At 37.1% G+C, this 16491-nt stretch overlaps 1 protein-coding gene across 1 annotated transcript in view; it reads left to right on the top strand.

The window, feature by feature from the left end:
• Window positions 1-16491, top strand: part of LOC131060044 (ABC transporter F family member 3) — a 188684-nt gene that overhangs the window by 42862 nt on the left and 129331 nt on the right. Inside the window, exons 2-3 of the mRNA XM_057993131.2 lie at window positions 6855-7070; window positions 7211-7403. Of these exons, the coding sequence (XP_057849114.1) occupies window positions 6855-7070; window positions 7211-7403 (409 nt within the window). The remainder of the gene's footprint in view (window positions 1-6854; window positions 7071-7210; window positions 7404-16491) is intronic.

Genomic DNA, 16491 nt, shown 5'->3' with positions numbered 1-16491 from the left:
TCACTGATAGGATATATTCGCTGAGTGAGATGATAGATATGAATAATGATTGTATTTATAGGCGACTTAGCCCTTTATCTTTCCCAAGTTGGCTTGCAAGAATAATATATTTATTTACAATTCAATGCATAAAGTTGGCATCAAAAACTGAATTAGTCTTACACGTTTCAAGCAAGATATTGATTATGGGACATGACTAAGGCCACGGGCCCATTAGTCATCCAAACGTGCTAGGTGTACTAGGTCGGCCCTAGAAGAGCTCTGACCTAACTACATATATCAACACTGACTGTGTTCCAACATGATGTTGGTCCAAGATGCCATCATGGAAATCGAGGTTGAATGAGGTCAACCGAGTGAAAGCAAGAGACAAAAGATTCTGAAAAAAAATCAGAATAGAAGCAGCTACAAAAATTTGAATCCCTGGAGTGGAATTCTTGGCACGAATCCCAAGGCACAAATTTTGAGGTTTGGGAGAAACCTAGAAATTGAAATTTTTCCTGAAAATAATCAGAAAAAAATAATAATTTGCAAAAAAAAACTCCCTTGATTTTTGTAAAGAAAAACAAAATAAAATATAGACGATTTAAAAAAAAAAAAGGTAAAAAAATATGAGGGTATTGAAACCCTAGGTTGGAGGCAGAGAGTAGACACAGAAACCCTAGTCGCAGACAGAGGGTTTTTCTGATAAAAAATCCCGATGAAAACCGAGAATATTGTTGTGCCCTAGGCGCTTTGCACTAAACACAAAAACGCGAAAAAAAAATCCTTGCCGAAATCCTAGCTATCGGATTTTTTCAAGAAAAAACGTGAAATAAATCGCGTCTAAAATCGCGAAATAGATCACTGCAGTCTGGAGTTGGAAAAAAATAGAAAGCGGATAAAAAATCCGCAAAACCCAGAACAAAATAAAACGGCACAAAAAAAACTTATTCGTCTGCACAGATGGTGCCCAAAAATCGTGGAATATATGTGCCGCTGCTGGAACGCGGAAATCGCAGAGGAAACCACGTCGTGGAAGCCAAAAAACAGTGGGCGTGAAATAAAATTTGACGCTGTGCAGGTATAAAAAAATGCAAAACAATCTGCCGCTGCCGAAAGGCACATGAAAACGCGAAAAAATCGTGTGGGAACCCTCGGCTCAGGACCTTCAATAAATTTCGCCCAGGAAAGAAATTTAAAAAAGACAAAAAAACTCCTATAAAAGACTCTAAATTTTTCAATAAATAAATCTTTCGGAAATTTTAATTTTCATGCTTTGATACCATGAAAAATAATTGATTGAATGATTCAATAATCGGATAATTAAATTGAACGATATACACACGTATATAAAGAGTTTACAAGACGATGTTCTATAAAAAGAACTAATCGTTAAAGTGAACTACTAAAAAGCTAAAAGCTAAAGTAAGCTTAAAAGCTAATTACATAAAAAAGGTAAATGACCATTAAACAAGGAACTAAAAATAGGTGACTAAAATAGAATTAAATATTCTAATAAAGAATTGGTGCAATCTTCCAAGGATGTTGAAGGATTTTGACATTGAGAAAGTGCATTTGAATGCCCAAAACGGTGCAATCCAAACGACCATCCACAATTGAACTTAGCACAAATTTAGTGGCTCAGGCTAACTTTACACTGCAACTTATAATCAACAAGATGCAAAAAGTGCGAACCATGGAAATTCATCTAACACCATTACATTTTGCATTGAAATCACGCCTAAAGATTTTATCTAACAATTTTGGCATGAATCCACTTGATAGGGGAAATTGTGCTCCTAGGCGCAATTGAGCAATGAAGGAGTATTTTTTCCTTGAGGGGTTTATCCCTGACACCTGTGAAATTGCGCTTGTTGGCACAAATGAGAGGCAGAGGAGGATTTTTGAAACTGGGAGAAAATCCTTGGTAGTGAGGAATTTGCGCCCCTAGGCGTAATTAGAGCTTGGAGGAGGATTATGAGGTGAGGGAGGAATTCTTGATCACGATGAATTCCCTTTCCTTGGTGCATTTGGGAGGCAGTGAAGGATTTTTGGATTGTTGCCATGCCTTAGCCAAATTTCCTCGCTTTAGTCCTTCACTTCAATTGACTTGGATTTGGATATTCCCCTGTTCCTTCATTGTCAACATTCATTTGTAGCCCCAAAAAAAGACTTACTAAAAACATAAACTGCTAAAAATAGTTTGTCCAAACTCAAAATTAGGCCAAATGGAGATGCGTTGAAACTTACTAAAATAGTAAGTGGTAAAAATAGAAATTGCTAAAAATAGAAACTTTTACTAGAAGCACCGAAAAACACCACTACCAAGCTCCGTGAAAGATTTTTCTTTGCTTTGGAAGAAATTCCTGTTTCCTACCTTGCATTGACTCTCAGAGCACAATAAGACCCTGAGGAGGGGGACAAAATCCTGTTGATGTACTGAACTGCTTCCTTGGGTGCAATTGAGTAGTGAAGGAGGATTTTTTATCATGAGCGCAAATGCACCTCTGTGAAGGATTTTTCCCATACTTAGCCAAGTTTTGGCTATTCAATTTTATTCCTTCATGCAAACCTTTCAATACTTAGTCAAATTTGCATCAGTTCATTCCTCTCTAGTGAATTCCTTGTTCTATCATTGCAATCTCTTCCTTGGACGATGATATCATCCACTCAATTTAGTCCTCTTCTCAGCATCCAAAGTCTTGTTCTCACATCAGTCCTGCAAAGACGAGAAAATGCTGTAATCTTACGAGTATCAATCAAGTCATAAGTTAACAAAATACAAAGTTCAAAGGATAATCAATAAACACAATGCAATTTGAAAATACTTTGAAAACCCTAATTCTTGATTTGACGACAACTGTGAAGGCTCTATACTCTTTAAAATCCATTCCATACTAGGCATTTCATTGCCTCCAAAGGCCAGAATCTAGACTAGCAAGAACTTATACTCAGTGTTACCCGGGGATGCGTTTCCGACATAATTTGACCTGTCTCGGAAACGGGGACGTCCCGGAAACTCGAAAACTTTCGGAAATCTGTACTCTGGCTGTCCCATAAAATTAATGATTGGATTTTGATTATTTGTTTGACTTCCACTCATGCAAACTCTCAATTTAAATTATTTAACACAAACGCTATATGTTAAGGTTTTATAATGTATATAAGCATGCTTTATCCATGTTTTTATACGAATATTTAAAATTTCCCTGTATATTTTAAATTTTCCCTATTTTTTATATAGTTGTCCCCACTGCCGTCCTTGCCATTCCCTACCATCCCCTACTCTGGGAAAAAAAAATCCCTCCTGGAAATCCGTTTCCCTGCCCCCCCATCCCGGAAACTTGGGGTAACATAGCTTATACCTCATTCCTTAGGGTCGAGAGATGACACTGAGCACAAAAGACTTGGTTTATTTGGCGAAAAGAGGGGGTCCCCATTTTCAATGGGGTGATGTGTGAAAATGTCACAACAATACCTTGAAGAATGAAAACAAACCAAAAACTTCAAAACAAAACAAGAGAGTTCATTTGCAAAAGAGAATGTAGGGAAAAAAACCAAAAACTTCAAAAAAACCTACCTCTTTTGAAGAAATCTTCCTCTACGATCTCTTTGACAACAAATGAAAACTTGCAAGTGCGTAGGAATAGCACAACAACCAGCTTGGAGCATTTAATGATCAATCTTTAACTCTATTTGTGCAATGGCAAGCGAGAAAATATCTTTAACAATGGAGGAAATTTTTTTTTTTTTCATTCACAATATGAAAAATGCATTTGGTTTTGCCATTTAGATGTTTTGTAGCCATATTTGAGGGTTAGGGGGGCAAATAGACCTTTTTGGAGTTAAAAACAAGTGAAAAAAATCAGGAAAGCGCCAAATTGTGCGGAATGGGCATCTTTGAGGGCGAAATACGTCCCATGTTCACTTGGGTCCATCTGCACCAGACCCATTGACCATGGGTAGAAATTTGTCCGGACCCACAGTGGACTGGACCTAGACCAAGAACCGGTTTTGAACCAGAATGGGACTCAATTAATTAGACCAGCAGACTGGTAACATAGTTTTAAAGCATATTGGTAGGCTTCTTCTATTGTTTTCATCTTGTCTATAGAAATGTTATCTTGAATAGATATTTGCAACCCATTTACATACCTGGAGATCATTTCTTCATGCTCAGCAGAACTAGCCCAGATATCGATTTTTAAAATTCTTCTATGTAGTCTTTGACACTCGGTTCTTTTTGCACCAGGTTTTGCAATTTTTTAAAATAAATTTATTTGGTAGTCGGTTGGTAGAAATTTGGGTTTCATCTTTACAACCATTTGATCCTAAGTGTTTACTTTCTCTTTTCTTCTTCTTTTTCTCTCTGTTCGTACATTATCTCACCATAGGGATGCATGTCCTCTTTGTTTTGTACAAACAAATTTCACTTTCTTTGGATCTTCTATTGATTCATAATCAAAATATTTTATCTCTGATATCCAATCTATAAGCACTTTTGGGTTTAAATTACCACTGTAATAGAGAATGTCTAATCTTGGTTTATTTTTATCTTCGACATTGCTATTACAAAATCTTCCTTTTGCACCATCCATCACATCTTCTATTTCCAAATCTTGATTTTCTACTTTTTCCTCGTCTTCACATCTTTTACTCAAACTCCTCTTTGTTGTGCTACCTCCATTGCATCCAACCTCAACTATAATCCCTTTTAGCATCTCTGCTATGATAGCCACTCTCAGTGCTCTGTGTCTTCCTTAGCATGCAATGTCTCTTTCCAAGCTCGCCGCAATTGAAATTCTTCTTCCTCATTCACCCACAACAAACTACCCAATCTAGCAGCTCTAAAATGCAAATTAACACACTTTAATCAAAATTTTCTGTAGCTTCATACACTCACTGAAAAAACTTAACCAAATAAATTTTATTCTAGTGGCAGCCTATTCACATTTACAATGCATTCAGAAAAACTAAAATTCAACTTAAACAAATCTATAACGTTTCTTTTCCGTATTGAGAAATTCCTGCAACCAACTGTCGCAATCTATGATTTTATTTACCTTGCATCCTTCTTCAACTTTTTTGTTATCCTCTTTGGGTCTACCTTCTTTTATTTCCTTTCTTAGTCAGTTTTACACTCATCCATTCTTTTCATTTGCTGCCTTCTATTTATCTGTTCACTACTCTCTTGGCTCTCTCTCTTTTTTAATCTTCTTGCATATTGTTCTCCCTCTCTTATTTTTCAGTGTACAGCTTTCACATGCCCATGCTCCTTGTTGCTTATTCTCTGGGGATGTACCATGCGGTTAGCAACAGCCAAAAACCTTTTTTTAACCCTTTCAAAAACTAGTTGTTTTCCCTCATGGATTTTCCCATGCGGCCAACAGCAAACAGATGACCTGCAAATTGATTTGAACAGTCATGAAATTAGTAGAAGACATCATGCATCCAGAGGTTTTGATCAAGAAACTGTCTTTCTATTCATCAAGGTTGAATAATAGGCAATTTACATGCCATAAATGCTAGAAAAACTGAAAAATCATGGTCAAGGAAAAGATAATTTGTTCAAAATAGAAAATCAGTATTTATTGGCCAGCAATTAAAGGAAAATACCACCAAACAAGGAAGGAAACTCAGAGAAAGCATTTCAATTGCATTTGGCAATAGATATTCATCAGTTGGCTCAACTTGATCAGAAAAAAAGACAAAGATTAGCTCCTTCAGAATTAAATTACGGTTGGCCAGAATTAAAGATTAAAATTTATATCCCGTTGACCTTTAAATTTTGTGATGTAATAAACCTGTTATATTTCAGCTCAGCATACAGAATTGTGGAATGACAGTTTATATAATCTTCTTGTCTCTGTTGATCGAAATGGAAACTCTAGACTGTGTTAAAAATTAAAATTGATTAATAGGTCGAAACAGGTCTTGATGCTTTTTGAAATGTTTCAAATCTACACTTACAGCTTCTTGTTGCTGTTGTGTTACAGCCTGTTTTTTATGAAAAGTGAACCAAAGACAGCATGGAAGTTGACTGAAACAACACTAACATGCAATTTTGACATCATTGAGAATGCTTCCAAGCCCAAGGCATTTAAAAAATCTTCCTAAAGCACTTCACAAAAATGATTCCAAAGCCACAATAACCTACAATAAAATTCATGAAAACTAAACATAACTCAGAAAATAGTTTTGGTTGTGTAGGATTGCACATGAGCCTGGACGCATCTGCATCAGATGCTGATCTGTCTTAGAGGGGGAGATAGATGTAGACAGATTTCTAGACACTTTGTTAGTTATTTAAATATTTTGCTAGCAAATTATTAAAAGGTTGATGAATTAGTGTAGATTGATTTACATAGGTTGATAAAATATAGAGTTGTTATTGTTCATTGGCTACAGGTGGTTGCTTTCAACTGGGGCACTTGTTGTAGTGTAGATTTAATATAGACTTATTTTAAACTTGTTTTCTTGTAGGTATTCTAATATGAGCCAGCACATATGAATATTTGTTCTTTGCTGTTGGGATTGTTTTGGTCTATGCCAATAGTACATTTTAGTCCATTTTTATTTTTTGCAGTTCTTGTTAATGACCTCATGTTGGGCCTTGGCTATCCATGTATTTGGCTTCTCCCTACTGACTATCTTGTAGAAGCCTAAATGATCTTTAACCCGTAACAGAAAAATTAAATTGTCTGATATTCATGCATGACATTTATAAGCTTTCAGCTTACTATGGACATAATTTCTCCCATAAGATGTGTTGCATTTTCGATTTAAAACAGGCCTTCTGTTTCCTTGCTTTCTCTCTATGATTCTCCAAAGGGGAGCTTAGGCGACAACATTTAATTAAGTGTTGCTTATAGGTTTGTGGAATACTCTCAGAAAGAATTGGAACCCATGAACAAAAAGGAACTAAGGAAGTGGTTCGAAGTCTTAGAACTCCAGTTCGCATGTACGATGGATTGCGCCAAGATGAAAGTCCCCCCAAGGTAGTTGATACACAAGATGGTCCTCCCATGTCTGAGCATGATCGTGCTAAAATTGAAAGAAGGAAGAGGAAGGAAGATCGTCAAAGAGAGGTATGCATGATTATGGACGTGATTTGTAGCTATATGTACTTTAGCTTGAATGTTTTCTATATTCAATGTTTAGGTACCATACTTGTTTTCTAACTCATTCATGTTTATTTTTTCGATGGTTTTTCTGTGGTTCTAAACAGGCTGCATACCAGTCACATTTAGAAGAAATGAAAGCCACAATGGAAGGAATGCCAGTTGCTTGTGTTCATCATGGCACTGGGGATGAGGGATCAGCTGCTAGGGACATTCACATGGAGAACTTTAATATATCTGTTGGGGGTCGAGATCTTATCAAGGATGGTTCAGTTACTCTGTCATATGGCAGGCACTATGGTGAGCCAAGGATTCAAACCCAAAGTTTGATTATATAAAATTCTGTGATATGCTAGTGGTCATATATCTGTAACTGCTTTACTTTTCTTTCATTGCTTTTATAGATTTATAAATGGAGACAGAAAATAATATAGAAACAAAAAACATGATGCCTATGTAGGCATATGATCTAGTCATAGGTGAAATTCAAATATGTTAAGAAGATGTCAGGGTGAGCCAGTTATGATTAATGTTAATATGTGGAATCTATCATCAGATTTATAAGAAACTATAGTAGCTGATTTTGGGACTCATACAAATGTAGATGCTTTGAAAAATTGATGCTGATTATAGATTTTCAAAACAACCAATGAACATTGAAGAATTAAATGTTATATTTACTTCTAATCCTGAAATTATGAATTTTCACTGTAGTAGAGAAATACTTGAAACTTTTTTTGACTGCATTAATTGTTTTGCAAGGTTTTCGCCATAACACAATACTCTCAGAACTAATTTAATCACCAAACTGCTGAAAAAAGTGTCAAAACTGTTTGAGTGCCAATGCAATATTTGTTTTTCTGTCAAAATGGTGCTAATGATGGTTCTATGTATCATGCTTTTTATGGTATAGACAAAGGAGATTCTCTGAAGAGCCAGGCTCATTATAAAGTTAGTGACTTGGATTCTATTCTCTCTCATAAACACTCACACGTGCTAGATACATTTGTAATGGACCTGGGAAATGCTTTTCTTAGACTTTTTTGGGATTAAACTCATTTACTAAAAAACAGCATTCCAGAAAATCAAACAAGCGTAAAAAAAGCATTGGGAGCATAATTTTAAACCACCAGAGCATCTTATTAGATGTAGGAATCCTAGAACTTGTTAGTCTGAGGTATCTTACATTGCTTATATAGCAAAATGGTACCATATAGGTTCTGCACAATACAATTGTAGATTCAATTTTTCATATCTGCGGAGACTCTGAAAGCTTTTTGTCTGTAAAGGCAATTATAGTGCATGAGATAATGGTCTAGAGATCAAGAATTACAGACTATAGGTTTGAAGAGTAAGCGTCAATGTCTATTTACATGTATGTCATTATCACCAAATGACAATTGAGGAAAGCTTCACCTCAGCAAGGCTGGTTTCTTTCTATCAGACCTGTGCTTTAGCTGGTATATACAGTGTACACCATACATGAACAAAGCTTTTGTTCTCTTTATCCACTCTGGTTAACTTATAAATTATATGGAACAGTAAAAGACTATTTGCCAGTTAAAATCCTCAAGTGAATTCTTCAATGCCTACACATTTTAATAAAATTCCCATTTTGTTAAAATCTCATGGAGCATAGCATGTTTTTTCATTATCATTTGTTGTGGCTTCTTTTGAATTTAATGTAATGCTTACCTCCATATGAGGAGTGTAGAGCAAGTAATCTAAAAAGGACATCTATTTTATGAGAATAATTAATTCTTTTAGTCAGTTACCTTTTTACTGGTTCTATTAATGGTCACTTAGTTAGTCATTTAGATTTTTAGTTCGTCATCTTAGTTGTTGACTTATTTAGCTTTTTAGTTCGTTTAGTCTTCTAAGTGCAACTATTGCTTCTTTTATAAGAACGCATAGTTTGCTTTTTAGTGTTTAGCTTTTTAGCTTTATTTAGCGTTTTAGCTTCATGTTGAAGCTTTAGATTAATTGTTCGTTCTTTTTAGAACACCGTCTTGTAATTCCTTTATAGACGGTTGTATATTCGTAATTAATTTATCCGATTATTCAAGATCATTCGATTATTGATTCAATTATTTTTCATGGTATCGGAGCATGGATTAAAAATTTATAAATCTAAAATTTTTCTAATTGAAATTTTTTAGTTAATTTTTTTCTCAATTTTTTTTTTGGCATTCTTGTTTAAGAATTTTCGTGGGTTTCTAGAAGGAAAAAAATAGTTCAAAGATTTTTTTTGCAGGGTTTCTGGGTGTCGTCTTTGTTTGTGCATTGTTTGGGCATGATTTGCAGATTTTTCGAGGGCATTTTCCCGTCAAGGCGATCTCTTTGCACCTGTTACCTACGTTTTTGGCACCCTTCTCCGGTTTTTTTCGTGACCTATTTGACTTCACGATTTTTTGGGCCATGCGATTTTTGTTTCCATGGCACAAATCTATCGCGTATTTCGCATTTTTTTTCTTAGATGGCTTGTTTTTCCCGTTAGATCTTTAAACCTGCGCACATTTTTTGCGTTTATTATTTGCCGCCTTTTTTTTGCGATGGGTTTGAACACAAATTTCTTGGCAACGACGGCGGAAGTTTTTTTTCTTTCCGAAAATTCCAATTTGTTTAGAGGCAGCGGCAAAGGTTTACAGACTCGTGATTTTTCTGGCGGCTAGGGTTTTTACACCTTGCCCCGACCTGGGGCATCAACAACGATTTTTTTTTAAAATCGTGTTATTTTTTGCTTTCTTGGGTTTAGATTTGTAGAAATTTGGTTTTTTGGGTTTTCTAGAATTTTGTGCCTTGGGTTTCGCGCCCCGATTTTTGTCTCGGGAGCTGTGCCATTTTTTGTTGCTGATTTTTTTGTGATGTAAGGTTTGCAAGAAATTTTAGTTTGTGTTTTTTTGGCAAACCTCGAAATTCGTGCATTGGGATTTATGCCTCGAATTCCGTTTCAAGGTTTCAGACTCTTTGTGCAACTGTCTCTATTCTGATATTTATTCACTCTTTTGTCTTGTTTTTCGTGCCTTCACAAGGTTGACTTCGTTCAACCTTGATTTCCGTGATGGCATCTTTGACCAACATCATGTTGGAACACAGTCAGAAGTTCAACGACCGCAACAACAACTGGAAACAGTGTATGTTGATGATATTTGAATATCGTTGCCTTGATCAGATTATTCTGGGCAAGGCTACTCCTCGTATAGCATCAGGTGCAGATTAGGATAAATTTGATGAGTGCACTCAAGAGGCTGTCATGCTCATCAAGTTGTCTGTCACAGATGATCAACTCCCTTAGGTGCCTTCAGGTAAAACAACTAAAGAGATTTGGGATCTCTTGAAGGGTCTTCATGAGACATCCGACAAGAGTCGAGCTTTCTTTTTGAAGAATATGTTGTTTTCTATCATGATGGATGAAAAGACATCTAACCAGGCACATCTTACGAAGATCAAGGACATCCATGACCAGTTGCAAGCTATTGGCCACACAATGGATGAAGAAGATATGGTAGTGATCATAGTGAAGATCCTTCCCAGATCCTAGGAGCATTTCATTGATATGCTCAATATCTCGTCTACTAGTGTTGATCTGAAGTTTCCTGATCTCCGCAACAAGCTTCTACAACAGGACTGATGGAAGCAGTAGTTTGGAAGTAGCGCTAGTTCGTCCACTGAACAGGTTTTCACAGTTGAAGCTTCGGATAAGAACAAGGGTAAAGCTCAGTCCTTCCAGCAAAAGGGATAAGGTCAAGGTCAACAGTCTTCGAAGAAGAAAAGTGTACAATGTAACTATTGTCACCAGTTTGGCCATATGAAGAAAGATTGCAGGAAATTGTTGACATCTGTGCAATATAAACTGGGAGGGTCTTAGGAGCAGGTGTAGGCTCATGTTGCAGAGCATTGTGAAGAGGAGTCAGCCTTCTATGCTTTGTGATAAGCAAATTTCCTGTTTGGTACGTTTTCATGATTTTTTCCTCAAAAATTATTTGTTGGTTTTTTCAATTTTGTCCTAAAAAAGAATATGTAATTCGTGAAGTTCACGTGAGATTTTGGTTATTCAGATTTATGATGGGTGTTCCTATCTTTGGGTTTTTACCTTTTTTTTTCCAGAAAAACGATGATTTGTGAAATCTAGTTTTCAGGGTTTGACGGTTTTTTCCACAAAATCATGCTTTGTTGTAGTTAGGTTTGGGTCACTCCTGCAGTCGCTGGGGTGAACATCTGCAACTGTGGTATCTTGAAGTCTTTCAAGCTCGGCGATCTGAACCCCTCTTCAAGTCTTCAAGCTCGGCGATCTGAACAAGTCTTTCAAGCTGCCTCAAGTTCTCTCCTTCCAACCAGTTCACTTCCTACTCTGATACCATCTAATGCAGTCAAGGTAGGGAGGCCCAATGAAGGACAGCCTCGCTTTGCAGCCTTAAACATAAACACCATGAATAATAGAGGAACCGGTTTACACACACAAGATACAACCGGGGAAAACAGGGAAAAGGAGCAATCTTTAAAATAATTTAATGAATTACATATGCCCTTAGGCTTTACAGATGCTAGGCCGCAGCCTAGGATAACAAAATGATTCAAACAACTTAATGTCCTGATCCAGTAGATCATTTGCATTCAACTCTGTCTTCTGCTCTGTCTGCTGATTCGGACCTCTGTCTGTCGGACCAAAACACCTTAGTGTCTCCAGAATCTACATCTTTTTTGATACTTATCTTTCACCGATCTTTCTTTTCCCCTTCAAACGAATCTCCTTACTTCCCCTTTATACCTTCCGTAAGCCTCAACAACTTAATCAAGTCAGCCAAAATGCTCCAGTTTATGAAGAAACGTGTAAACACAAGCTTGTCAGCCAAATCACCAAGAACACCTCCAAAAATGTTTAGAACTTTGAGCGGATATCCACGACCACTAGCCAGGTCCGAAACAACACTCCCATATGATCCGCAAGTCACGGAAACGATCCGCAACCCAATACCGGACCAATACCGGAATCGATATCTGTAAGAACAACATGGTAAGGATAAATCAACACCGGAACAATACCGGAATTGATATCTCATTGGAATCAAATCCAAATGCCATGAAATTTGAATATGTTTAAGTCAAGGGTCTCTAGATGCTAAATCCAGATCTGCAGCTTTAAATTCACAAATATGAAGAAACGCAACAATCTCCAAGGTCACCTCCTCAATAATCAGCAACTCCATGGTCAACTGCTCCAACCGGATGAATTTCCCGGATGCCCTTGCATCAGGTTGTATATTCGTAATTAATTTATCCGATTATTCAAGATCATTCGATTATTGATTCAATTATTTTTCATATTTTTAGGTTAACATGCTATTTTGGTCGGTTGAATCGCTTTTATTTGATCAATGGTTAAGATTGCCTGTGCTTTTTTGGCAATATTTAAGTATAGGGTTCTCCATTTTGGTAAAGGTTTTTTGTTTATTGAATAAATGGAAGTGCTGTTTGATTTTGTTCTTCATATCTTGATCTGGAGAGTGTCATTTATCTTGATATTTTAGCTTTAAAGCTGCTTGCTCATGGTCCTCAAGTGGAAGTTAGTTGAACCAACATCTACTGCAGGCATAATAACCTGCTCATGGTCATCTTGTGAAAATGGGTTTAGCCTTAAGTGATAGTCATTATATTTGAGATTAATAGGTGGCTGATTGATCACTGATATTTGGCTTCTTACCTCATATTTTATTTTTTTTCTTTATGCCTTATCTCTCTTTATAACCCGCTGCCTCCTAACCCTTTTCTCTGCAAGCATTAGTGTAACATTGGTTTTCAAACTAGACAGCAACTAACATTTTCTGAAGATTGCTTCCATGTTTGAAGATGCACATGTGGCCATTCCATATTACATTGGCCCCTAAATGGGCATTTCTTCGGTCACCAAGTTGGGTGTGTGAATTGGAAATAACTTTAATTTTTGGCATGCCCAGTGGGACTTCAATCTTGAAGTTCTCTCAATATTTTTCTTCAACGGGTCTTCTTTTTTGAAGAAACCCTTTGTATCACAAATTCTTTCTTCAATATTTTGGGCAAAAGTCTGCTTTCTGAAATTAAGTTTTACACATGCTGCACTTATAGTATGATTTGTTAGTGAAGAAATCATAATTATTTGCTTTGCAGCTGCGTTTTTCACTTGTTGACTCTGTTGTTGAACTAGGATCTTAGAAAGGCCCTTGCCTTTCTTTTTAATTTTTTTGCACACCTGTGTGTTGCAGCAATGATTGGTTTCCATATGAATATCCCTTTCTGCTGAGGTCACATACAATAGTGATGCATGAGCATCTTAGGTGTCATGCATTCTTGTATCATCCAAAAATATTTTCTTAATGATTGTTTGTCTTTTGTAGATTTTCTTTCTTGTCATGTGTTTTGTTCTTAAGAGGATAAGTTTGCTATGGCATTGATGAGGACAATAAACAGACCAGGATTTAATCTTTAGACTGAATCAATGATCGAGAAAAATATTTTGAATTTGGATTTGTGGAAGACCCTAAGAGAGTCAAGTATGCTGCCACCAGCTTGAAGGGGCATGCCGACTTATGGTAGGAGTATATGCAAAGAGACTAGGTTAAGAAGGAAAAGTAGAATATCTGAAAATGGGATCGAATGGTGACAGAAACTGAATGGTAAGTTCTTGTTTGCAGTTACAATGAGAATTGGTTTTTTTCAACCTGGTTCTAGTTTGGAATTATTCAAGAAGTTCCATAATTGGTGAGAACAAGAATTATTTATGACCGATTATTCTGAGGAGTTTTACTGTCTCAGCATTTGTGTGGGTCATGTTGAGGATGATGCAGAAAAATTAGCACAATATCTGAATGGTTTGCATGCTGCAATCCAAGATGAGATGTGCTTGCTGTCAATCCATTCGGTGGAGGATGCCTACTGACTTGCATTAAGGGAAAATGAGAAACCATCTCGCGTGTAGCAGAGAGTGCAAGGTGAGAGGAAGTATGGAAAAGGCAACTAGAGCAGTAAGCCAGGATATGTGAGCGGAAGATGTCTCAGAGTTCAGTGACGAAACATAAGGTTCTAGGTAAGAGTAGGCTCCCAAGAAGAAGGAAATTAAGGATAAAGAGTGTTGTGGGAAATTTTGTAGTAGAACTTGTCTTAGATGTGGGGAAGTAGCCCATAAGGCATTTTGAGTGTCTAGATGTAGTGCAGGAACAGTGATGTGCTGAGAAAAGACTGCATATTGCACAAGGGGATGAGAAATTAGGTAATGAAACAAAAAGCATGACACCAAAAGATGGAGACAATATATTGTTGCTTAGTTTTGCTCAAACTTGCTAAAAAGAACAAAGAACCATTGTTGAGAAAGACTATTTTCTTAGGACGAAGTGTAAGTTTGGAAGAAACTGATCAGAGATAGAGGGAGCAATTATAACTTAGTGTCCATAGAGATGGTATAGAAGTTGGGATTGAAATTGATATAGTATCCTAATCCTTACCACAGTTCATTGCTGTAGAAGGATTGCCAAATGATTGTGAAAGAACAATATCTAGTTGCCTTCCATGTTGGAGGATGTTTTGATGAAATTGGTGCAATGCGATTTGTATAGATGCTTGTCACGTGTTGTTGGGCAGACCATGGGATTGTGATGTGTAGGCCGTCCATAATTGGAGTAAGATTGTTTTCACCATCACTAAAGGGGAAAGAAGTTTGGGTTGTAGGCATTGAAGGCCAAAGAATAAGCTGTACAGAGCAATGTATTGTTCTTAATTAGTATGTAGTTTCTTAAGGAGCTTCAAAAACTGGCAAGAATGCTATGCATTGATGGTAAGGCATGTGCCAATGGAAGAAGACAAGTGTCACAACTTTGAGGAGCTAGAAGTGAAGGCATTGCAGAAAGAGTTTGAAGACATCATGAAGAGTGGAATTATTGGAGGGTTGTTGCTAGTGCACAATATTTCACATTGTATGGATTTAATTCTAGGATCTAGTTTGCCTAATTAGGCACCACATAGGATGAGCTTGGATATGAGTTCTAAGTTGAAAACAGGTTGAAGAACTACTAGAAAGATTGCTGATTAGGAAAGTATAAGCCCTTGTGCTGTGCCTATAGTACTTGTGCCAAAGAAGGGAGTAGAACAGAAGATGTGTACAGACTCTGAGCTATCAACAAGATCACCATCAAGTACATGTTTTCCTTGTTGCACATGGATGACCTAGATTGTTTGAGTGAAGCATGCTACTTCTCCAAAATTGATTTCAAGAGTGGTTATTGTTGTCACAAAAGTTTGCACCCTTGTTGAGCTATCAACTCAACAACCTTGTGAAACACGAAAACAACCCCGAAGTGTGGGACCTTGCGTGAGGGGGTTGCATCTCCGGAGTAGGCCGACTTCCTTCTGAATCGAAGTGCAGGTGTTGAGCCAACTCAACAATCCAAATTATACTTCTAAACCTATCATAACAGCTTGTAAAGGAAAAGGGAAGAGAGAAATGCTTAAAATGAAAGGAGGTGATGCACCAAGATAAGAGATGTTTCTCTCCCCACTCGAAATGGCACAAAGAATCAACTGAAATACCTCGAAGATGCACAAACTTCAGCTGCATGAATGACCTCAACGCATGTATGGAGGTTAGAACTTGTTGAATGTCAAGAGGGGAGAAGGTTTCCCACAAGTCACACCCAGAAACAGGTTAACACAACATATATGTGAAAGAAAGCCACAAACATACACTTACAATGAAGGTAAGAACACATACGCAACATGCATAAGTTGAAGTAAGGCAAGAATGATGATTTCAATTCATTATAAGGCCAATGGCCAAACTTACAGTTGTAGAAATGCAAGATAAATACAAGTCTTCAAGAGAAGTGAAAGAGCATAGAATAGCTCAAGCCAATAGGGAGAGAACCCTTTACAATGAGGCTTAACAACCTTTATATAGAAAACTGGTCATAGAGGAGAGATCATTGGTCAAAGAAGAGAAGCCTTGACCCTTGTGTGTGTAGAGGAATGTCAGTTAGGGAATGTAGGGAAGTGCATGCACTTGACATGGTGTAAATGCAAGCAACCCAACCATACCTTGACAAGGCAATCCCAAGAAGAAAAGTACTTCTAGAAGGTGGATTGCCTACATTCCAAAGTCAGAGCATGCAAGCATGACATGAAGGTCAACAAGTAACCATAAATAAGCATGGCCTTGTACTCCACTTGATGGAAATCCTGCAAAAATCATTATATGCGCCCTTGTAGCTCCACGAAAGAAAGTGTACAAGTTGCAAGAGTTGGTGGAGCATTAAGAGCTTTGAGTGTTGATCACGCCATTTGGAAGTGTTGCAAGTCGTTGGAAGTTGAAAGACTTAGGAAACTTGGGTTTCCAGAGTTTGGAAGGAAAAGGGACTTAGAACTT

This window comes from Cryptomeria japonica, chromosome 8, assembly GCF_030272615.1.
Source record: "Cryptomeria japonica chromosome 8, Sugi_1.0, whole genome shotgun sequence".
In the NCBI taxonomy this organism is placed as follows: domain Eukaryota; kingdom Viridiplantae; phylum Streptophyta; class Pinopsida; order Cupressales; family Cupressaceae; genus Cryptomeria; species Cryptomeria japonica.
The sequence above is the reverse complement of the archived record's forward strand: the minus strand, read 5'-3'. Positions and strand labels throughout refer to the sequence as shown.